This window comes from Pseudopodoces humilis, chromosome 8 (assembly GCF_049639895.1).
Source record: "Pseudopodoces humilis isolate 2021_Gansu_Grassland_sample_001 chromosome 8, ASM4963989v1, whole genome shotgun sequence".
Classification (NCBI taxonomy): domain Eukaryota; kingdom Metazoa; phylum Chordata; class Aves; order Passeriformes; family Paridae; genus Pseudopodoces; species Pseudopodoces humilis.
The window spans coordinates 25,268,642-25,293,035 of record NC_142207.1 but is presented as its reverse complement, the minus strand read 5'-3'; the positions used below and the strand labels follow the sequence as shown (position 1 = coordinate 25,293,035).

At 39.7% G+C, this 24,394-nt stretch overlaps 1 protein-coding gene across 4 annotated transcripts in view; it reads right to left on the bottom strand.

Moving 5' to 3' along the window:
• Window positions 1-24,394, bottom strand: part of PARD3B (par-3 family cell polarity regulator beta) — a 393,522-nt gene that overhangs the window by 29,903 nt on the left and 339,225 nt on the right. For 3 of the 4 annotated variants that reach the window (XM_014249453.2, XM_014249454.2, XM_014249456.2), the window contains 2 exons: window positions 21,021-21,156; window positions 923-1,002 (listed from right to left, as the gene is read on the bottom strand). In XM_014249453.2, the coding sequence (XP_014104928.2) occupies window positions 923-1,002; window positions 21,021-21,156 (216 nt within the window). Of the gene's footprint in view, window positions 1-922; window positions 1,003-4,730; window positions 4,802-21,020; window positions 21,157-24,394 lie in introns of all 4 variants that reach the window. The other variant, XM_014249455.2, reaches the window with a different exon arrangement.

Genomic DNA, 24,394 nt, shown 5'->3' with positions numbered 1-24,394 from the left:
CACCTTCAAATATAAATAGCTGAGTGGAAAAAGAAGCAGCAAAAAGAAACAATTCACTGATTTCCTAAATTTTCCTAAATTCACAACAAAAAATCTCTTCTTGCTTATAGATACCCATTTTTGCTTTGCATTTATGAATCAGCCTGCCTGTAGGTCCAAGAAGTGAATTGGACCACGCCTCTTGAGGACTTGCCCAGCCCTCTAATTCTAAAGGGGGAATATTTTTCTGGTTTTGTTTTCCTCTGCCTGCTTCCCACTATCTCTTCTAGCATCCTCTCACTCCTCTTTCTGGCTTGATTTGTTACACTCTGCTATTAGAACTCCCATAGAAACGGGGCTGAAATCCCTGAAATGCTTCCTTTTTGTTATGCCCCACTGGTTTCAGACGAGAATTACTCTTCATTCAGTTGATAAGGATTAAAAATTAAAAAAAGCCCTCAGAGAATTCACTCACATTTCCAGAGCATTCAGTTAAAGCACAGAGATGCTGTCATGGAATGGGACTGCAGTCAGACAGCCCTTGCAGCAACAGTGGGACTTAGGTAGCTGTGGCTGTAGTAGTGGAAGCTTTCCACAGCAGTGTTCTGTCAGTGCCAGCTAGGATTATATCACTACAAAGTCTGTCATTTATGCCCTGCTATGACCTCTTGTAACTCTCTTGCAGAGCCAGCCCCCTCAATGACATGTTCTCTACCTGTGGATCATGACTCTTGCTGACACGTTCAATGAGAGACCTGTTTTTTAAAAATTCAAAAGTCCACTACTTAATAGTAGAGATACAAAATGGCAGTAAATCAGCAGCAAAAGGTGACAGAAGTGCAGAATAATGTCTCATGTTAGAGCCGGACATCAGCTGTGGGCTGCTTTCCCTCCCCACTGCAGTGAGGGTGAGGCTGTGTGTGCATGAGGCTCGGTGCTGTACCTGGGTAAGGATGCATACTGCCTTTCCACCCCCTCGAAGTGAAGATTGTAGGAGCTCCCATCTGGACCTTTTCCAGGCACCTGTGGAGAGGAGAGTAATTAGAGATGAAGATCAATTATGCAGCCCAGCTACTAACAATGCATCTCAAAATGATAAGCAGAGAACACATGATGCTGCAACATGCCAAAATCAACAAAAGAAAGGCAGGGGCTCAAAGAAGCTTCAAATTCCATACATAATCTTATCACTGCTAACAAGAAAGTATCTGATCAAAGAAGTGTTTAGAGCAGGTACTAATCTTCAGAGCCTTTCCCTCATCTGCCTACTGGCTGGGATACTCTCTCTTCTTCCCTGTCCAGCCTTCCTCCTGCAATTCAGTAACATGAGGACATCATCTAACTCAGCACACCCCTTCTGATTACAGTGGCATAACTACCTGAAACAAAACTAACATCTTAGTACCAAGTCTGCTTTTTTTTCCCTCCATCAGCTTGTTTTGCTTAAGTATAAAATATGACACAAACAGGTTTTCTTTCATTCTTAACACGAATCCAGAAACTTTCCCTAACGCCACTGCAAAGCTAAGTATCCAGCTGGGAGTTAAGTGCATTTATGATGCTCTGGTGCCATTTCAAAAGTGCGGCATTAGTGCACTCAGTCAAAATGCCAGCGCTACTTGGTTTGTGTTCAAGATGGCAACCGGCATTGGCTGGGGAGCACAATTCTATCAGGAAGGCTCCAACCGGGTACCAAACGGTGAACTTCAATGCTTTTAGCACACAGGAGCTCTCCCAATTTCACTCGCTCAATGCCTGCTGATGGCCCAAAGTGTTAAGAGCCTTGTTAAAATGGGGCTATTAGTCTTTTCTTCCATAAATGGAGGAGGTGCTGACTGCCTTCAGTGTTTCCTACATTAGTATGTATTCCTATTCCGGTGCTGCTAGAATCAGCAGTTTTATAAAGCAATATACTAAGAGGCCATTTAAAATCCCCTTCCCCTTTTACAGATTAATAGCAGAAAGGAAGATTTAATGCCTTTTCAAACATTTTTAACAATTCATTAAAAAGAAAGTAATAAATCACACCGAGCTTTCGGCAAATGCCCGATTAGAAAAAAAAGAGAAAACAAAAATTAACATGTTTTTTGCATTCTACAGGGTAAAGTACATTTCTGTCAGTCCTGTAATGTATGCACAATACACCCTTTTCACTGAAGAGATGTATAAACCCCTGCAATGAGAAAAGTTGTGCATTCAGTGTATTAAGTGTCTCTACCTTTACAAAGCATTTCTGTGTACATTACATAAACCAAGTCCAATGCAAAGAGAGGCAGTATCATTTAGAGCTATGAGGCAGGCTTAGGAATTATTCTGGACAAGTTTTGTTATGCACCTTGGCACTCATCAAACATCAAAGATACTTGTAAATGAAAAAAAAATATTTAGTACAGGCCTCTTGCAAGCTTCCTTTATCTCATTCAAAACAGAAAGGCGCCCTCACAGAACTGCTGGTCACAGAAAAAAAACACCTCTGATTTGAAATGACCCATGCTTTAGCAGTGCCTGACTTTGGATGAACAAAAAATAACAATAATTGCCCTATATTTCAAAAAGAGGGCAGTAGGCTAAAGGGATCATTCATTCATTTTTTCCACCAGAAAAAGTAACATGCGGAGAGATTTTACAGAGTCACTTAGGTGAAGAGTCACAGCCACTTTGGCTGTTCTTCTACTACTTATTTCATCATGTTTATAATTTCCCTTAAGTTCCCAGGTACACTAGGGAGAGAAGACCCTCCAGATTTCTCCTGTTTTATGAAGAAGAATGAGGGGAAAAGAAACAAATGTATAATCTGATCTCTCACCTTAAAAAAACATGTAGTACATGGTCTACCTGTGCAGCTGTAGATAGGTTATTAATTACGTGCCTGGTAACATGGCTCATAATTAATATGAGCCTAGTAACAGTGCACTCACAGCCCCCTGTGAGTTTCCTGCACTCTCACACCTATAGGGAGTAACAGCAGCCAGGCAATGTGAAAAAATACACTCAGAATTGTGCCAGCATCAAGCAGTAATCCCAAAACTTATACCAGTCATCAAAAGTAAAAAATATTTACATTACAAGGCCTTTTTTCAGCCTGAAAACACCCCTTTTTTGATGATTTCCTACAGACCAAATAGAAGGCAATAGCCCCTGCCAGATCTGTTTGTATATATGATTTGAGAGACAGTTACCATAGAAACACCCTGGTGGCGGATACACAATTTTGCTAATTTGGATCCATCGAGCGGCTGAGTCTCCACACCCTATATAAAACCCCCAATGCACTGGAAAAGCATGCTCTGGCTCTGCACAGCTAATTAAAGGCTCAGCCATTTCTTCTGATTTCCCTTCTCCATCTGTCCATGCGACAGTAAAAGTGTATCATCACTCAGCCTGGAGTGCCAAAATGGTGCCTGGAATAAAATACTACCCTGATGAAAAGAGAAATTGTGAAAATAGAAACACCTCCTTAGTAGAAGTTATTTATGTTTCAGGAAGAGTCAAAGAAAAGGGTTCCTTTGCTGCCTTCTACAACAAACTAAGCTAAGAATCAGTGTGAAATGTACTAATTAGTAAGATCAAAATATTGCAGCTTCTCCTCCTCTCCTAAAGCAGGACATATGCAGCTGGTCATCAGACCAGGTGTGGAAGCTTTAACACAGTTAATAATCAACACATTTAGGTGAAGAAACACTAATCTTAATAAAACAGGATTAAAACCTGGAAGTCCTATCAAATGGGTGGTGACCACAAGGTGACCAGCAAGGGAGCTGACAGAAGGTGCAGTGATCCTCTGAGTCCCTACAGATGCAGCTGGAAGAGCTTAGGAGACCAACACCCCAATCAACAGAGAGCACGACAGCAGGTGAAACACACACTTCACTAATGTATGGTAACGCACAACAGAAAAAATGATCCAAAATATGCTCCTGTATTTTTAGGGTTTAAATTAACAACATCAACTTAAATAAGTGCCATCATTATAAACAGTTCATCTCTTAAGAGCGGCCTCAACTAACAAGCAAAACATGAATATGCAAAAATAATGGGCAGAGATAAACACAGAAACAGGCATCATCCTATCAGTGCAATTAAAAAAGCAGCATGCTTAAATAGAGGAAAGAAAATACTATCTTTATCAAAAAACAACAACAAGCAATTCATGAAGTGTTGCAAAGTACTGATATGGCCAAGGCCTTTGTGGAATGTAAAACTAATAAACCGGATACAAATATGGATTAAACCAACTAACATCCGGTTAGCAGAAGACTGTCAAGTCTTTGGCAGTTGGAAGAGAAGCAAGTCCTCGAGAGAGATGAATGGGAGAGCAGAACCTCTGTACCAGCAGGTTGTTCTCCTAATTGCCCCTCTGGGAGTCCCAGTCACAGCAGTGGCCACACTCGGAGACAGAAAAACTGGCAGGACACTGTGTCCATATAACTCAGTGCCTTCATGGGCAGGATTTTCTGTGTGCCAGAGAGGTGTATTTTATACATGGCTAGTGAATATTTTTGTTGTTTAAGACTCTCTTTTTAGAAACAATAATTTTCACTAGCTAACAAGATTTCTGTGATAGAAAGGTATCACTTCAGAAAATATCCTATGACACCTCTGCATCCTTAATTTAACTCCTGCCAGTTCCCAGCAGAAGAACCAGGCTGGTGGAAGTGCAAACTGAAGGATAGAGTAGCTCAAGCGAGAAACAAATATCTTAGAGTGCTCAAACATCTGCAAATAAATTTTAAGCTACAAATAGACTATACCTGTGAGCAGACGTCTTGACTAAGTCTGGAATTTTCCTACAGGAGAATTCTTGGGTTGCAGAATAACAATTCTTGAAGGGAAGAGAAAGGATTTTTTTAATACTGAAGCTCCTGACTATCTTGAAAACCATACAGAAAAGTGCACAAGACTGTTTTTTCCCTGGGAGACCCTGCATTTCATTCCCCCTCACCTATCTTATACTGCCTTCCTCTTGGAGCATTTGTTAAAGGCTACAATTCTAGCTGCTAGCAGAAAGCCTCCCTTGCCCCTTCCTTATGGATCAAGGACAGATGCTGTGGTACAAAAAATAACAGCCAGAGTGATCTTTTTTGAAGTTTAACCTTCATGAAACCAGAACTGACTTTCTCTTGTGCATCCACGCACAGCTCAAGGTGAGAGTTACCACACTGCAAATAGAAATCAGCAACATCTCCTTGCCTCTACTAGCAGAATTCAGCAGGAGAGTGTGTTTTTGCCTGGGGCTCTGCTTCTTACAAATTCCCACCTGACTTCCTGCTCATGGTCCATCCTGAGTGAGGTCAGCACAGTGAAAACTCATGACCATGGATATTGCTTGTAAGGAAAATAAATGATGCAGAGACATTATCAGGTTGGCTGTCTCATAAAGTTGCAGTTACTGTTCCCTCTCCTGCAGGTATTTAGACTTGTATATAGAAAACTTCATCATTATTGTAGAAGTCAGTTGGTTAAAAAAATAAAACTTCTTAACCAGCTACTCTTCTGCTCAGACTAAAAAGTTTCCCACTGATAAAAAAGAATAATACACAGTGGGTGTTGCATTCAGGATCATTAATTCTTCACTTACATGCTAAGCATCACTGTCCTTTTACTTTTTAGCCCTTTTTTCCCCTGACTTCTGAACAATAAGCCTCCTCCAAACATGTCAATTATGATTAAGATAAAGAAAATTTGGATAGTGTGCTGCCCACTAAGTAAGTAGCAATAATATAACTTCCTCAAGGCTGATGGGATTTTAGCTACATGTTTGTGAATCTAGGGCACAACATTGCTGACTTCACTTAAGCCACACCTGACTTATTTAAAATTATGGGTGATCAGGAAAAGCTTAGGAAGATAGAAGCCCTGGGACTCCCAAGTTTTTCACTTATCCATTGTGTATGCTCAGGGAAGTCACTTGAGCTTGTGCACTGTGGTTTTCTACCCATAAAACATGGCAGGATACTACCATTGTATTTGATATGACTGACAAGCACTGTAAGACAGGAGTCACCCCAGGAAGGCTGCAGAGTGAAGCTTCTGCTCTGCCATCAATCCAAGTGCTTTGAAAATGCCACCCAGTTCTGCTTTTTGCCTGAAAGCCTGTAAACTTTAAACATAAACATGACACATAGAACTGCTGCATTGCTTAGTGCATTTTTCAATAGTCTTGTGATCATCTGCTAAAGGACTTGATTCAGATGCTGGTTTGACCTCTGTTCTCAAAGCTCTTCTTTTGTCTGTGAGTGTTTCTAATCACATGGGTTGAGATTCAGCATGCCAAAAAGAGCCGTGGTATAACGGAATTTGCCCTTTAACCTTCAGGTCTCCCCTCTGATGAGACACAGTTGGTTTTTGTTTTCAATTAAGTGAAAGCTGAAGAAAAATGGAGAGGTAAAAGTGGATTTTTTCCCCACCCTGGTCTCAATGTTTCTTACACAGGTGAAGCATCAAAATTAACCCACTTATTTTTTGCATTTCAACTCTGCCTGGTTCTGGGAACTGCAAGTGAAATTTAAGAGCACAATTTGACTTGCTAACACTTTCTTTAGCGGCTGAAACAGAGGCAGGTGATGTAAGGCAGTGAACTGGATGGTCCATGTGAAATGGAGGAAGTTGATTGATGGGGTCTTCTTAATTCCTTACTGCTGTGATATCCTCATTATCCCACCCTCGAAGACCTCCAGCATTCCCACAGAAAGCAAGGTTTCTTCCACCCAGTTTTTTTATGTTTTGCATCAAAAGGTAAAGATTAAAAATTCTACCAGTGTCTACCATTCAAAAGAATTTTCCTGATGTTTTCCATACATACACAAAGAGGCATATATTTTGCTTTCCTGGTTTTGCAATGAAAGTTGAAACAGTGATTTTGCGTTATTATAACACTCATCATTTCTCCCTCTAATTTGGATGGTTTTTAATAAAGCTCCATTGATTCCTCTGAAAGAAATCCCTCCTGGCAAAAGCAGAACACACACGCTGATTGCTAAATATGCAGCAATTATCATATTCAACGGCGCACTTTAATATCTTATTTATAGATGTATCTATCTATAATTTGCTTTAATTAAGTTGCATTGATTTTAATGGCAGAAGTAGTCCTTGAAGAGGAGTCTAATGTTCTATGAGCCCATTGGTACTGCTTTACCATTGTTTGGATATAATACAGCACCTTTAATATTTCTTTTTGATATTCTTAGTTGTGCTCTTCTTCACTAAGAGGCTGCAATGGCAAACCAAGATGATGTTCCACAGGAACTCTTAAAACCACCTCCACCACTGAAGAGACAGAGCACTTGCAACTTTCCTGCTACAAACTTGTCTGTTAAAACAAACTCCCAAGAATAAGGAAGCAGTATCTTATCAGCAGATCCTGAGACACCTTGTTTTTCTGTCCCTGACAAGTATCTCAGGACTGTACATGGTCCAGTGTCTTCAAGTTTGTTTTGGGTAGTGTGGCAAATTAATATTTTTTTGTTTGTGTCAACAGAAAATACAGGTTAAATAATTTGGAAAGATCAATCAATGGATGGCTATAGATGCCTGTTCACAGCCCAGTCACCAAATCATGACCTTGCAGTCTCCTAAAGTTCTGCTTTCTGGGCTCAGTCCCACGGAATGTTGTGCTTTCTCTTTGTTAAGCACTTGCTGATTTTAAGCATTTTAAACTAATCTGGTTTTGAGATTATTCCAAAGAACACTTGATGCTATCAGAACTGTGACTGAATTTGTAAAAAAATGTCTTGAAGAACAAAAGCAAGGTATTGCTCACTAGGAGGGTTACACAGCCTTAGTTTCTGCTGGGTGACACCACAAACCCTGGCCCTGATTCAGGAGAGCATGCTAAATACTGAGTGGGGTTTTGTTTTAATTTCAATAGCATCTGATTCCTCTTGGAGGCATTCCCAAAGCTAACATACACCTGCATCTCTCAGTGCCTTTATCTCCTTTTTGAGCAAAAATACACAGGAAAAACATTTATATCACTGTATCCTGAACATGTCTTCACACGTTTGAATACAGCATTCCAATGATGATGATTTTGGCATCTTCATCTCTTAAGTAAATCTGTAAGATATTACTGGTTCATATCAACTGAGACTCTATCTCAGAGACTACCAAGGTAGCTTTATAACTTTACTTATGCATATCTTAATGTATCATTCCCTATTAGTATTTTTTTTTTTCAAGTAAAAAAAAAAGTGCTGGCTTTTTAAATCACTGCCTTTTGGAATATCAGCACTAATTTTATAAGAACTGTTCATGCTAAAATGCAAGGGCATGATCTCAAAGAAAAAGCACCAAAGTAGCTAGGCAAGTACATTTTCAGTTTCTGGTCATAATTTTTCATTCACTGATTATTGCTTAAGTGTTGATTAATAGTTATGTTCATGCTGCTAGAATGCATTTTCCTTGGATGAGAAAAACACCCTTGTCCAAAGAAAAAAAAGATAATAATCAAACCATCCTTCCTCTTCCCTATAAGAAACACAGACACACACTCCAGATTCACTGATGATCTTGGTTTTGCTGTTGAATAGGTTTGAAGATTTTCACTTAGAAAATCAGCTGTATGCAATCAGAACATACTTGGTTGGTCCGATTGCGAGGCAATTAAATGCTCCCCTTCTGACTGTCTCTCTCTACAGATATATACATATACATACGCATGCTCACACACAAATGTACATACTCAGAGTCACTTGTCCCTTCTCCCTGTGCAATGAACACCAGGAACACTGAAAACAGCAGTGTTCCACGGTGGAATTAAGCAGGGCTGATTATCTTAGGATTTACTTTTCCTCCTCGGTAATGCCCTACCTCTTGTTCAAGTAGGTGAAACTAATGGCTTAGATTTAGAGGGAGCAGAAAATTCTCTATAAGGCAATAGACTGAAGGAAATACAAACACAGATGGGAACTTTAAAAGGGAAACAGGCTGTTCCCATAACAGTTTAAAAACATGGTAACTGCCTTAGTTTTGTAGAAAACAAGCTCTCAGCATTTGCTGTATCTTGCAACACTACAGAGAGAGAAAACAGCAAAGATGGAGGTGAAGGCAGAACTGCAAAGTGTTTTTGCACAGTCCCACAAAGAAAATACTCTGCTTTCTGAACCCTCACTCTACAATCCCCTGATCCCTGGTGCTGGAGAACTATGGTTTCCTTTGACCAAGCAAAATGAGATCATTTCCTGGCCTGTGTCTGTCTCTGTGGGTGGCTTCCTTTTCCATTAGTTGTATAATATGTTTTGGTTAATTCTATCTCTTAATTGTCTTTAATGAGCACCAGATTTGCACACCCTCACTTGCAAACCTATTCTCAAATTAGAGGCAAACAGAAGTTTCCCTTGAGTTGAGAGAAAATCTTAAAAGCAGCAAAACCAAAAACAAAAAAACCCACAGCACCCATCAACATTGACTCTCCTACTACAAGGAGGCATTTCAATTGCTCTTCCCCTGAACCAGGCCAAAGTAATTAATCTCTTCCCAGCCACTAAAGAGAATAACTTAACCTGTCACACAGATACACTTGTGATGCAATATACAGCATACTAATCCATACGTGTGGATACATTTATAAAGCAGGTCTCCTTTCGCTGTTCTGCAATAATTTCTGTGCGTAATTCCTCTCCCTCTATGAAACCAGTCCTCTGCTTTAGCCTGTTTGAAACTAAGCTGCTTCTTGTTCCTCCCAGTCTTGCATTCTTTGCTTCTCTTCTCACTGTAATTAGTTTACAAGACTACTTATCCAGATGATTACTGCTTTTAAATGACAGTCGTCTTTTCTTTTACTCCAGTTCATTGTTGTGTATCATTTTGTCTTGCTATCTGAATACCCAGTTCTCTAAAGCATTTTCTCATTATGTTATCTCCTGATATAAAGCATTTTGAAATACTTCATGAGAGACATTGTATGAAGTGAATTGAATTGAATTTTCTCTCAAAGTCAGGCTTTCAGCATCTTCCTCTAAGCTAAGTCAGCAGAGTTCTTGGCACCAATGCCAGGGTGTAATGGCCATGCTTTACAGCTCAGCTATGAGCCTGTGTTCTTTTCAGGGAAAATGAAATGACAGTGTCAGTACCTGGAAAGCAAACAGAGGACAGATCAATATTTCCATTTATGATGAGGATGGCAAAATGAAAATGTTTGGTGTATTTTTGAGTGTTTTAATGCACACATTGAGACAACACTATTTTGCTGTGTCTACCTACATCTGGTTGGTGGTGGTGCTGAATGTGCATGCAGGGGGTATATACATGTGTATGTCAGGGAAGAAAAGAGGGAGGGAAGGGGGAAATAGCAGGGCATGGAACTAAATTGCAGAGCAAGTAGTGGAAATAGACAGTGAAAAGCTTCCTGCAGGCAGGCAGCTTCACAGGGGAGAGCAAGCCTTTCATTGTCTATAAAATCATGCCTTGCTGGAGGTCCTCAAGAGTAGAAGGGGTAGCACCTAGAGGCACTAAATCTCTCACTGTTGTATTATTGCATTCTATGCACTTAGCTACTGTACAAACCAGCACACTGCTTCCAGAAAAGAAAAGTAGGAAGAAGGGGGAAAATGACCAAAGGGAAGAAGAGGAAGACGGCAGTAAAACTGGAAAACAACCCCCCGCCACAGCTCTCCCCTAGAATACTTCACATCAAAGAAAAGCTGCAGAGTAAATCGTCACGGAGTTAAAAGTTAACTTCAACTCCTTCCATTGTGATTTGACACCACTATGGAACAGTACTCCTAGAATTTGAATGGTTAGTCTGCAGCACAGGGTATTAAATCCACCTTAATCCTGTTAAACATAGATGCCAATAAAGAGAGGCGCTCTCTCAATGGCATCGTGACAAAAGCTCTCCACACTGCAAATTCAATATGGTTAACAAAAAAACCCACAAAAAACCAAACCAACAAACCCAACCCCCCCCAACCTGGATTAATACTGAGCAAACAACATCAGCATAAGCAGGCTTAGAGACAGGAATTGCCTTCCATATGCTATGGCATCAGGTTCCTCCGGATCTTCAGATACCAGTCTGTAAATGTTACAGACATTGTTTCTCCTGCTTGCAACTGCTGTTGGGTGGTGACCTTCTTTGCTTGCTGATACCAATTTAGCAGTTGGTACAGTTTTTCTGTGATTTGGTACTGTCTGTTGTTTGCTGGTACCAGATGGATACCAGATGGGTAACTGTGGGCAATGGTTCCTCTGTGTTCCAGTCCCAAAAATCACTGCCTATAGGGTCAGTCTTGTCAGTTGACTCCTAAGTGGCACTTCAAAGCAGCATTCTGAAAAACCTCAACATCTGTTCCTTACTCCAAATGACCTTAAAAAAATGTTTCAGACATACTTTCCTTTAGCCAGGAGTTACTGTGCATCTGCAGGAAAAATACAACCTTACAGATGCTCACAGCCATCAAACTTGCTCTCACTAATGGCAGCTCCAGGAGCCACCACCTCAACTCTGAAAGTCAGCACTGAATGTGAAATATAATCAATATATTCTTTTCTGTGGTGGCTCCAAAATGTAGGAGTTCAGAGATATTTCAAGATATTTTTTCAAAAAAGTACTTTCAGCAGTGAAAGTGAAAGAACAAGAAAAAATAAAAAAGTGGCTTTGAAAGGCAGCAGGGATACCTGAGGGCTAAGTTTAAAGCATGGAGGGAAAGCAAGAAAAGATAAAGTGATGGAAGAGTTCTGCTAACTATTAATTTCTAATTGGTCTTTCAAAACATTGAAAGTTGTCAAACGATAGGAGCTGAAAGGTCAGTTAATGGAGTTGAATACTGTCTATTGCAGTTACCTCCTGTGTTATTCCATACAACTGCTTTTGTTTCTAAGAACAGAAAAAAGTTCATTTAGGACAGCAGGCAAGTATTTTGGTAAATTCTCTATATGTGCTAGAGCAGAATGCTGTCTACAGAAAAATATAGCTGACATGAAAGCATGTTCCCCACCCCCTATCTTGCTTCATGGAGAAGTTATGATAAACAGGTTATGTGTTCCCTAAGGTTACCATGGAAACTCATTCTTTTCAGGCCATCATTTGCAAAGGTAAAATTTGCATTAAAATGTGATGGAATTTGATTTTGTGCATGTGTGTGTGAAACTCAAGTGGGGTCATGCTACCACGCAGTATAGCTGTTATTTCAAACCCAGGAGCATACACTTAAGAGAGAGATCTATTAATCCGTGTAAACACCTCAGTGACCAAATTACAGTTTAATTGCTAACTTGACAGGTATCTTCCTAGCAAATTAAGAGAAATACATTAAAAATTAGCTTCAAATGCAAATGTAAATGTTCATACTGATCTACTGGTGGGTATCACTAGATACCATTTTGCTAAATTCCCCTATAATCATTCCACAGGAAAGATTGAATTTAGATTGTCAGAATGACTTTGTTTTGATGGTGGCAGACCAGGGATGGAAGGCACAGGCAAGTATTTCAAATTATAAATTTTTATCTTATCTTGAAGAAGTTATCATCAAATTATGACCTGTAGAATATAATTTAATATAACCATGCTTACTGCATTACAAGAAACTCTTGAATCCAAGTGACTCCCTTCATTTTGAGTCACACAGTAACTTCAAAGTCAGATTTTCACTCCAGGTATCTGCTACTCTGACTTTTCTTGGAATAGCTGATGGTGGAAAGCATAACCTGATCCAGGCTTCCCTAGGGTCCAGGTTCCTTCAGAGCTACTGCCATTGTTTGTTGTCATGTGCAGTAATGGCATTCCTAACATAGAGGGGCATCATTTGCCATAGTAATTTTAACAATCATTATTCCAGCCTAGCAATAAAACAGATTAATGGAATAAATCTAGAAAGATCTTACAATAGTGACCAGACTGCATTGTAGAGGAGATACCAGTATTTGTTCTGATGCTCAGTTGTACACATTCACAACTTACATGCTAAATCTGATATACTACTTTATGAAATCTATGCTACTCTGGGTTATTCACATATCATCTGTCCTGAACAGCAGGACACCTTTGAGGCAGCAGGGTCAGAACTCATATTTCTGCTTGCAAGGCAGACATTCCAGTATCACCTGGATTACAGAAGACTCAATGTCTCCTATCATACAGGACTTACGACACACCCTTCAGCTGCAATGACTCTGCTTAATATTGGGCATCATGACATTTCACACAACAGTCAGACCATTTGATGAGGAAAAAGCAGCAAAAACACAGGCAGGAGGATGTGTTGTGCTTGCTTTCTTAGTGCTTAGTGTCAAAACCATTTGTTTAACATAAAAACCCCCTTGATTAGTGTCTCAGAAACACACCAAAAATCAAATCAAAATCAGCCCTTCAGATTAGGCTGCATGGTGAAATTTCTGCTTGCAAATTCAATTTACTAAACCTTGCAGAAACACTAAAGAAATTTTAAGAAACCAAATACACACAAAGATTAAACTGATTACTAACTTTTGAAGAACTTCTCAGAAGTGGAAAAAAAATCCTGGAACACATTCCTTCTATCAAATGTGCTTCTATCAGCACATTTGATAGAAGGAATGTTTTCCAGTCAGATTCTGTATGGAGCAAGAAGGGAGATACCTAGTGCTCCCTTTTCCAGTGTGTTTTAAGAACCAGACTTAGAGCTGAACATTGAAGAGAGCTGGCTTTGAGCAGAACAGTCAAAGTTACATACAGCACCAGCCGTATGGGGTAAATTCAGTTCTCTTTTTCCATATTTTTGTACTTTCTTTTAATGCAGTCTTGATATTAGATTAGCATCTGCACTACAGACCTTAGACTGGGAACTAATAAAGTTATCCACCCAATCTCTCCATGTCTGAGTCACTGACTTTCTTTTTCATTTTAAATAATTATAGCAATGTCGCCTGTTTGTTGAGAAAAATAGGGCCTTTATATATTCACAGATAATTGCTTATACCCAGCACCCACTGATACATTCTAATTACTTTTCACACCTTAGCTGTGAAAAAAATCTTGAACTTTTTAGTGCTTTTCTAACTGCAAGACAACAAGGTAGCCAGAGCACTGACACCCTGACTGCTGAAGCTGCACCTAGGATGGAATTTAACAAGCAGTTCTGCTAATGCATTTTGCAGTGAGGAACTTCAGCAAAACTCAGGAAGACCCAAGGCCTCTACCTCAGATCTTGCACTGCAGTAATGAGAAGTGCTGCACAACAGAAGAACTCAATCCCGAAATCAAAAGTAATGAAAAGTCCATTATTTCAGTTGGCTTCAGTCACATATTTAACTATAACAAATACAAGATCTGGGCTCTCTAACAGCCTCAATGACATAGTTGTATTACTTGACCCAGCTTCTTTCAAGCTCAACCCTTGACCCCCAAGTTCTGCACACACTGGGTAATCATTGCTGTTTGCCTCACTGAGGTCATTCTGCTTTCCCCGATGTTAAATGGACAAATTTTGCAGTCCTTTGTCCAAACCACTCTCTGTTCTAGCGGGATATTATCCCTAGCAGGCAGAGCTGGACAGTGACCAGCATCTTCAGGAAAGGGGGTGCTGCCTGGGACAACGGTAGCTAGGCAACTTTTGGATTATAGTTGTCTTTTAGGGAGGAGATTTCTTTTTAATCAGCAACACTGAACATGAACACGACCCAGGGAAATTAAGTTGTAGGACCTGAAAAAGAAGTCAACCATGTCAGCATCTATTTGACAAATGCACCGGATACGTGGTAGTAAAGGCCAAAGATTGTGCCTAAAGGGGGTCAGGTTTGAGGCCTGATTTCAGACCTGATCCAATAAATACCTAAGTGCATGCTTAGCTTCAGACATGAATTTCAGTGGCATAACAGACTTGTCTTGTGATTAAAAAATGAGTGTTGTAACTGGGGCCCCCTTCCAGAAGTTGAAGCAGGCCTCTTACTAATGGCCTGAGGAAGAGGAGGTCAGTTTTAAAAGGAAGTCTACTTTCCCCCCTCCCCTGTAGCCAGACCCAGGAGCAGCTGTATTTGATCCTATGGGTGAGTGGGGCACTGAGCTGCTGGGGGTCAGGACCAAGCTGTCACAGAGAAGCATCACTGAGGCTAAGCAAGGCAGGGAAAGCTCAGGGTGCAGAGTACTGGCTTTGGCAGCCTCACGAAGGCTCGTTGTTAAAATCTCAGTGCTCTTCCAGCTTCCCCATGTGACGCTGGCCTGAGATTTGGCACAGTGTGCACACATGCTCAGGGAAAGTGGCCACACAGTCCCCTGTCTACAGAGTGACCAGCAAGGAGACAGAAACTTGTTGAAGCCTGTACTGGCAGGAGCTTGCCAAACCCAAAGTAAACTGCAAATACCCAGCCACTACTGAGAGCTGCAGTCAAGCCAGATAGATTACAGCTACCTCCAAAATGGCTATTTGTGCCCATTTTCTGTGCCTCACAGAATAAAAAGCCCACAGATAAAAGCTGCAGAGCTGTGGGCTATGTGCTCAAACACAGTAACTGTTGAGCATAGTAAACAGCATGGATTACCTGCTCACAAACTCCTCTCATCAATATAATTATCGGTTAGAGATTTGTTTCTTGCCTCCCTTAACATATTGGCAAATTAGGCAAAATATATACAATAGAAAACCTCTAGGGCCTTTCATATCATATCAAGTTGATCCATGACAGCTGTCATGATCTCTGCAATGTCCCACTCAAATCCCCCATTTGGGCAATATCAGAAGAACCTGTCCTAACTGCAAGGGACATGATTGTTGGCACATTTGGAATCTCTCAGTCCTGTGAGCCTGCAAGGACAGCCACAGCCTGGCAGCACCACATGTTTTTGTCTGATTTCTTTCAGCAACTTGTATGAAATAAGAGAAATGCTTAGTGTTTGTCTTCCTCAGAATCACCCCCCTGCACTGAGAAACAACAAAACCCAGCTGTATGCAGAGGCACCTTGTGGAATAGATGGCATGATGAATTTCTGGAACTCACATAATATTGTAGGGTAAAACAATACCAATGAGCTCTGATAAGACGACATATGGCACCAGAACTGTTTCCCCTGGTAAATGAAAGCATGTACAAAGTGTATGCATGAAGACATGAGCATTTCAGACTCCCCTCTGGTTCAGATAATCTGTGCCAAATCTAACCTTTGTATAAGTAGGAATGATTCCAAACAAGTTATAGAAGTCACTCTTTATTACTAGTATTAATGGAATTGAATTTGGCTCTCCTTACATGTGACATTTGGAATAGTTTATTTTTCACATGAGGTTTGGCAGGGATTTCTCCCAAATAATTTTCCCCTAAACTACCCCCAAAAGCTGGCCTGTAAATTTCAAAATTGCTCTGCTTACTTAGAAGGAGCTCTGTACAATACCTCCCAATCAGAAACCTTCATTAAGCAGATATAAGTTGGGATAGACCATAAGAAGTTCTTGATCAGTAAGTTAATCATCCATTTTAATAAAATAATTTGTGTACTCTTTTAATTAGTATACGAACAACAAATACTTCTGAGCTGGATTTTTCAAAGTAGCTATATGTTAAATACGTTATTGTATTTTTCTTATTTTTTTCTTAATGTTTTTTATTTAATGTTTTCTACTAATAGTCTGTGGACTCAGAAAATCTGGAATTTGCATCAGTTTCTGCTATGTGTTTCACATAAAATTGTCAGCTTCTCTCATTGCACTAGAAGACAGGAATGTTACTATTCTAGAAGTTGGAATTCTGGTTTCTAACCATAGTCCAACACAAACGTTTGTGTGTTTTAGGAACCTAACCTATTTGAAATGCAACATCCTGAACCTGGAATTAATTGATCATGAAAAGTACAAACAGCTCCTTATTCATCCTGAAGGAAGCGCAGAACCTTTTGACACATTATGGAAAAATAATGCAGTTATTAATGCTCCTTTCTTTGTTCTCGTTGATTTTTAGGCTTGGAATCCTGCCAGGCACACAATAAAGTACGTGGCCTTTAACACACACAGGCATGATTCTTTTTTCCTACTCTCAACTGGGAGCTGACAAAACTCAATACATTACAGGTTTGTTTCAATTGAAAGGTTCACAGCCAGTTTCCAGGGACAGGTTTTCTTGTATCTTTAGGTTATTTACAAGCTTGCAAATCTGATCTGCAAATAAGGAAATGGCTTTTAGAAGCAGTTAACCCAAGGTTCTGTACGGTGAAGCTGACGTGGTCCCTAACAGGTGAAGAACTATTTGCAATGTGGCCTGTGTTACATGCAGTCCTTGAATGTGCATTAAAAAGATAAAGTTTCAAGGATTTACTGCCATCCTAAAGGAAAGAATTGATGTTTTAAGTAACTGGATTTGTACAAAGTCTGTAAGACAATCCAAGTAAATCCTCAAATAGATGATTAATTCCTCATTATTTAAATGCACTTAAATACAAGTGCAGATGCTAACTGCATGGCTTTCTCTTGACAGCTCCTTAGCTATTTCTCATGATCTGCTATTAGGCTGTGACTCTAAAGCCCTGAAAAAGACTGCCTGTGAGAAAGCCTTCCAGCTCCTAGAGAGACTAAGTTCTTGCAGCTTCCTCTTACACAGTTCTTTCAGGGTCTGATATTGCAGCCATGATAACAGTACATAAACATCTGCCTCATTTGGGAGACCTGGATTAGGTTTTTATTGGGTATCTTTGTGAGTGCTTTGAATATCTGATGTCCCACTAAGACATGAGCATGTATGCACATGCCTAAACGCTTTTCAGAGCTGATACATCCCAATATTCCCTAGCTGTCAGAAAATTTTAGGGTAATCTCATTTTACACTGACAACAAAAAGCATTAATTTTCCTAGACAATATTTATACTTATTATCAGCCTGTCCTTTGGCTAACTAGCTGAGGTTTACTTTAAGCCTTGTGATCCACCATACAGAATTTTGTTCATCATTTATCCTAGTTATAAACCTGAAAAGAGGGGGTGGGTGATGGGGGGCAGAAAGTCCAAAGGATGCAAAACTTGAGAACAAACCAAAGCACAATGGAATAGGAAAATAATTTTAAAGGGTCTGGCTCAATAGCAGAGACAGTGCCATATACATTTGTCTGTTTATGGAAACACACTAAACTGAATTATTCAGTTCCTTACAAAAAGAAAAGGAATAGACTGTGGGGACAAGAAAGCAGAATGAAGGCGCAAGAGAGCAAAAAATTAATCCAGCAACAGATGAGAAGAACAGAGGAGAATTGGAAAATGGATGCAGGGGGGAGGAATGGATGATGAGAGAATAGCAAGCCTATTTAAAATGAATTTTTGACCTTATTTTTAAAACATTTATGGATCCCAATTGCCTGTCATGAGATCATTTTCCCTTACAATGCTAGCTTTTCAGCCGGCTCGGCACTTTAACTTGATTTATCCCACTTAAAAAAAGTAGATTGTTAGAAATACCCCCTTCTATTAGAAATTCTGTCCCATTACAGTGTCAGCTAAAGGCCACTTGTCAATGTCAGCTTTATCAGATACAAATTTGCCTCATGAGTTCTCAGATACTATTTTGGAGGACAAGACCCAGGGTCCATTTTTGAGGCTGCTGATTTGCGATGGTGTAGTGTCTTCTTGAATTATCCTCTGCTTTTTCCAACTTATCTGTGTATTTCATGAGATGGTGGGAAGTGATTACAGCAGCTGCTGTACATTAGAAAGACATCTTACAGGAAAGTTGGCTTAGGTAAAACAGTTGACTGAGGAAAGTAAGGAAAGGACTAATTGAGTCTTAAAAATACAGAGACCCAGCATCTCTTTCCCAGCTGCAGCTTCCCTGGTGCCATAACCTCCTGTGGGAAGAAAGAAAACTTCTACCAGAAGGTTTTCCTCCTCCTCAGCTGTCTGTTGTCTCTTTAAAGAAAGACTTGACATCCTGAAGACTAGAGTAAATTTTTATTTATTCGCAATTATGCAATTAGTCATCAGCATGTCTCTTCACTGATAAGTAAAGGTGGAAAAAAATCAGCTGTTGTTCAATCTGTGTTACCACAGCACTGCTGAGGGTCAGCTGCCTGAGGTGGGAATGATGGCATTGCTTAAAAGCTATCTTGAGGACTCTCCTGGAAAGATGCTTTGAGACATTTGTTTTCTTTTAAATATTTTGATTCTATTTTTGTTCCTCCTTTTCTGTCTCTGTTGATTGTAACACAGGTATTTCAAGGGTAAAACTACACCCAGGAGTAGAACTTTCAGCCTTGAGTCGGAAGAGAGCAAGCTGTGGCTGCAGTATTTTCCAGACTGAAAGACAGTGCCTATGAAAGCAGGGCTGGATGGATCAATGGGTGATATTGTTGCAATGAACAGACCCGAAGCCTTTGAAGTTTATAAACTACTTCAACAAGAAGAACTGTTGCAGCAACAAACTTCAGAGTACTAAAGACTTCAAGGTAAACTCTGATTTTTGAGCAGACTGCCATTCCTCACAACAAAACTGTTTACAAAAATTATGCACTGGAAGGACAAAAAGCAACAATCCTGGTGAAATCATTTCAAGATTGAGGTACTTTAAGCACACTTTCAGGTGCTTTGATTAAGGACAACATGTCTCACGGGAAAAGCAAAGCTTTGGAAATCAGTAATCTCTGGGCATTACACCCAACAGGAAAGGCTTATAGAGGATTACCTAGAAGAAACCTTTGTGAATCTTGTGAAACTACACTGGATCATAAATCTCAGCCTCATCTGAACATTAATAAAGCTTTATCAGTTTCAGATAAGAAGTAGAAATCCCCAGGCTGCTGGAGAGGTTGCACTGACTCAGTCTGAGGCCTGTCAGGACACTTATCACAACACAGAATTTCAACGGGAAGACACATTTGATGCATATTCTTATTTTAGTTTACAAAAGTAACTCAGAAGAAGAATGGCAAGTGGCATTGACTCACACATTTGGGTCACAAAATTTAAGGCAGTGGATTAAAGTTAACTGCTTTAAGGAAAGAATTATTTCGCTGAAGATGACACTTTTGATAATTGAATCAGAACAGTATATACAACAACAATTTTGGAGTTAATGAACAAATATATATGATAATTTCTGTAAAAACACCCCTTTAAACTCTGCATCCCTCTGTGATTTCAATAAAGTCTATTCTTGCATAGGATTTTTTGTACTATAGCTGCAGTCATTGCAAATTTCACTTCAGCATTCACATCGATAGTTTGGGGACATTAAAACTAATGTTAGTTCAAACTTCAGACATATATAGATTCTTAAGTTTTTTACATATTCTGTCTTTTTTTAAACGAAAATTTTGAATTTAGCATAAATTGCATTTTATCAAAGCTACATTTTTGAATGCCGGTTGATTATAATTACTTGAAAAGAGACAGAGTCCAAGTTCAAAACTTGCTCAGGAAGAGCTCTTGAGTATGCATAGACTATGGCTGTTGCAATTATTTAACACATTTAAAAATCTGGCACTGTTAATTCAATCTCTGGTTCTTCTATAGGTTATAGGTTACTCTTCAGTAGTGGGGTAGATAGTATGTCTCTGTGTAGTGTAAGTCCTAGATGTAAAACAGGGAATACACCATGCCTGTAACAGTTCTTTGGTGTTCGTAGAATATTTTAAGAAACTTGATGCAGGGGAGAAAATTATTTCATTTTTCACTTTATAAAAATAACAGGCTGTAACGTGGCCAGATTGCTACTGTCCCATGTGCAGAAGGAAGGATAGGACAGACATGCCTCTGTTTCCTCCCTCTCACTTTGCAGCTAAGTACAATGAGAGTCTGATCTTCTAACGCTCTTGTTAATCCAGAGAATCACTGGATGAACAGCCAGAGTACCATAAATCCATCTGAAAAGCCTTGATGCTACCACACATGACAATGTTTGGCAGTGTCTCTCTGTCTTCGGTTTAATGGAGGAAACCTGGGTCTAAATCAAATACAGTGAACAGACAAGTTAATTTTAGCCAAGTTCTCATCATTAGTATTTTCTTTTGTGGGTGGCTTTAGGGATTTCTCCATTTCTATGAATTCCCTAAATTTATGTTCCACTGATACAGGATTTCTGGAAAACACAAACAGCACCTTCTGCTAACTCTGAACATTGCAGAAGCACTTTGGATCCCACTGTGGACCTACCCAGCGCTGGTCGTAGTCAGACAGCTGCATCCTTCCCTCGTCGTCCTCATAGAAAGGCAAGCCCTCCCGCCGGGCCTGGTGGTACTCCTTCCGCAGCCTCTGGATGCGATCAGCATTCCCACCACCTGTGCAGCCACTGAGGGGAAAAAAAAGCTAAATAAAACTCCTATGAACACACATATCTGACACCAGGTACACAGAGAATTGCCAGACCTGAGACAAAGGGATTGTGTTTGAGTTTCCTGATTTGCATAGTTCCCACTGGCCCATATCAGCCTTATTTTTGCTTTATTGTTTTGACAAAGCTGCTAATTGTAAACTTGATCTCTGTTTTTATAAAAGGCCATCCCTGTCCAAAGAACTTAGCAATTCCAGTACAAGACAAGAGACAACAGATGGATGCAGACAGATGGGGGAGCACAAGAAAACTTTTAACATTCCTGTGAGCAGCTATAAATGACCATCATATTTTACTAATAATGATGATGATGATGATAAGCTGCCAAAAAATGTTTTCCTTTGTTCCCATGCTAAATGTGGAATTTCCCTAAAATTACATATGTTCTAGATAAAGAATAAACTATTATTCACATAGAAACACAGAAAAGTTTTTCCTCATAAAAAAACCCAAACTACCTCCCAAGTATACAAAGAACTCAAACATCAACCATGAAAATCCAGGGCAGGCAAGAGAGATGGGAAAGCACACTATTAAATCTTGACACCATCTTTTTAAAATGGTAATTAAACAGTAATTCACTTAGTAATCCACAAAGACTCACTTGTATGCAGAACTGCATATGCTGCAAACTGCTCTGGTAAATCCAGTGGAGTTGCTTAGTTTACCAAGTTAAACACATACCATAGGTTTTGACCCTAGTGAGCTTTCTAAAACCTTACAGCTTGTACAACTGTGGAAGCTCAAGCTATAACCAGGAAGCATTAAATAAAATCCTGAAAATGACTAAGAATTCAAAAAACTGGTCATATTTAAAATTAATAAATTAAAAGCTTCCTGCAGCTATTTCCAGCCCTGCTGTAGTCAGCACTGGGGTGAGTAGTGACTGTATGGCTAAGAAGCATTTACTGGCACTCACAGGGAATTATTAATTATACAATTAATTTGTGGCTGCTCCTAAACTCAGACCATTGTTATTGCAGCACATCACCATATATTCTCTTAATCTACAACCTTAACTCTGCCTCAGAGACAGAGATTTGTTCACATGAGCACAGACTTGGTGGAGCATCTTGCTACATCATGCTCCACTATGAGTATGCCAGAATCTAGGGAAGCCCTTTATAGGATTTGCATAGCAAACTGAATTTGGGCAGCACAGACAAAATATTGGACATAAACCCATCAGTTCAATAATACTTAGTTTCTAGTATGTATCAGCAATCTAGACTGGTTGGAAATTAACTACCAATTAGAAATTCCATGTAGGCTGCAAATGCAACTGAATATGCAGTTAGGATTGGAAATGGTTACTTGCAGCATCAATATGTTTCCATGAAAAATCAAATTACTTCCTTTCCTGAAGCCCAAGTTATCCATCCACTCTAAAAAGTCCCAGAGGTTTCAGGCTTCTCTGGCTGACTTACTGAAATCTTCCAGAGTGCATGAATTTTTTCTCATGATCTGCCAAGACAGAGAGAAAGCTTGCACAAACTCTGTGGACTACTGAGGGGGAAAAAAGTATATTCCCTCTTCACCTTTGTTCCTTCCACAGATAAATGCTTCTGTTCCTTGCATGAAATCTTGTCAAATAGTGGAGAACCATTTCCAGTTTCAAAACACTGAAACTGAGGTCTAGCTAATGGGGACTATCACTTAGAACAGTGAAGCTTGGTCCATAGCTCATGAGCAGTACAAAACCTATGAAATCCCCTGACATTACTTGTGAGTACAGATAAAGTGTGTAATGAGGGCTGCTAACACACAGATAAGGCTCCAAGTATTGTCCCTGTTGCTTTGCCAGCAACATTGCCCAAAGCAGCTAAGAAGAAAACACACTAAGAGGGAAACAGGCAAAAGGTCTAGTTTGATTCCAGCCAATCTGGCTCACTGCAGCTCTCCACAAACTGTATAGCACCCATAGTGGTCTAACCCACTTTTTACCAGCAGGTGCTTTGGCTGAAGGGGCAATCTGAAAATACCACACACATTGGGGATCCCTCCCCCCATTTAAAATTAAATCTGAGATTGATATATTGTGCTCCACTGACTGTAGATCTCCTGTAGGTTAACTTCGTTCTGCTCAAACCCTTTGAGCCAGCGAGTGGAAGTGCTGCTGCAGAGTTCAAGCTGATTATATATATTACAAGACAGGGACTGACAGATTTTGCTTTGGCAAACCTCTGCCACGCAGTATTAAACTACAAACCATGAGAATGAGTAGGAATATTTGAATGAAAGATAGCAGCACATGGAAAGTTATCCATCTGGATTAGTGTGAAAACACAAGCGTAATCTCTGTGGAAGCAAGCAGCTCCGTGAAGTCTGATTTCCTGTGCTTCTCTCCTGTGGGTTCTCTCGTGTCTGAAAATGGTTCTCACTGCAGTGTTTCTCCCCAGAAGAGCATTTAACCAGGCCTCTCTAGCAGGCTGCTTATTTGCACTTAGTGTAACTTTGTGTTCCAGTATCTCTTGAACATCAAGTGACCAGTCAAGTCTGGTCAAAAATGGCCAGTAAGTTCAGAATTTGTTAGAAAAGTGAAGGGAACAGGTAGGAAGAGGGCTTCTCACTACATCCACTTAATATTTTCAGGATACAGTTAAAGCTCCACAATTTTTTTTTCTCCACCAGTTTATAACATAAAAGACATTGGCTTTTGAAAGAGCTGCATTCTAACTTACCATGGAAGTTTTACCCACTCCTGAGTGAAGTGAGATAAATATGATGCCCTGTGCAATGCTCATGAAACAGTTCTGAATTTCAACTTGGCTCCTGACAATTATGTGAATATATGAACCACATTCAAACTCACCAGATGAATTCAATCAGCACTGTGCAAATATCGCATACATAATCTATTAGTTTACCCCAAAGAAACTGAAGCATTGAATTCAAACAGAATGAAGTCATCAGTAATAAAAAAAAGAAACTGATAAGGCAATATTAAAAAAAAACCCAACACAATATTCCAAGATTTGCAGAGAAGATCATACATTGACTGTAAACTATTCTCCCATCTGCCTATAAATACATAATTAAAAAATATTGGTTTGATCAGATAGTGGTTCTCAGACAGGGAAACAGCAGATGAATACCAGTTCAAATGTTTCAGATGCATGACTATTTATACTGAAAAAGAACCTGAGCTTACAGAAGAAATAGAAAAACATCACTCCAATCAAAGTCAGCTTATATT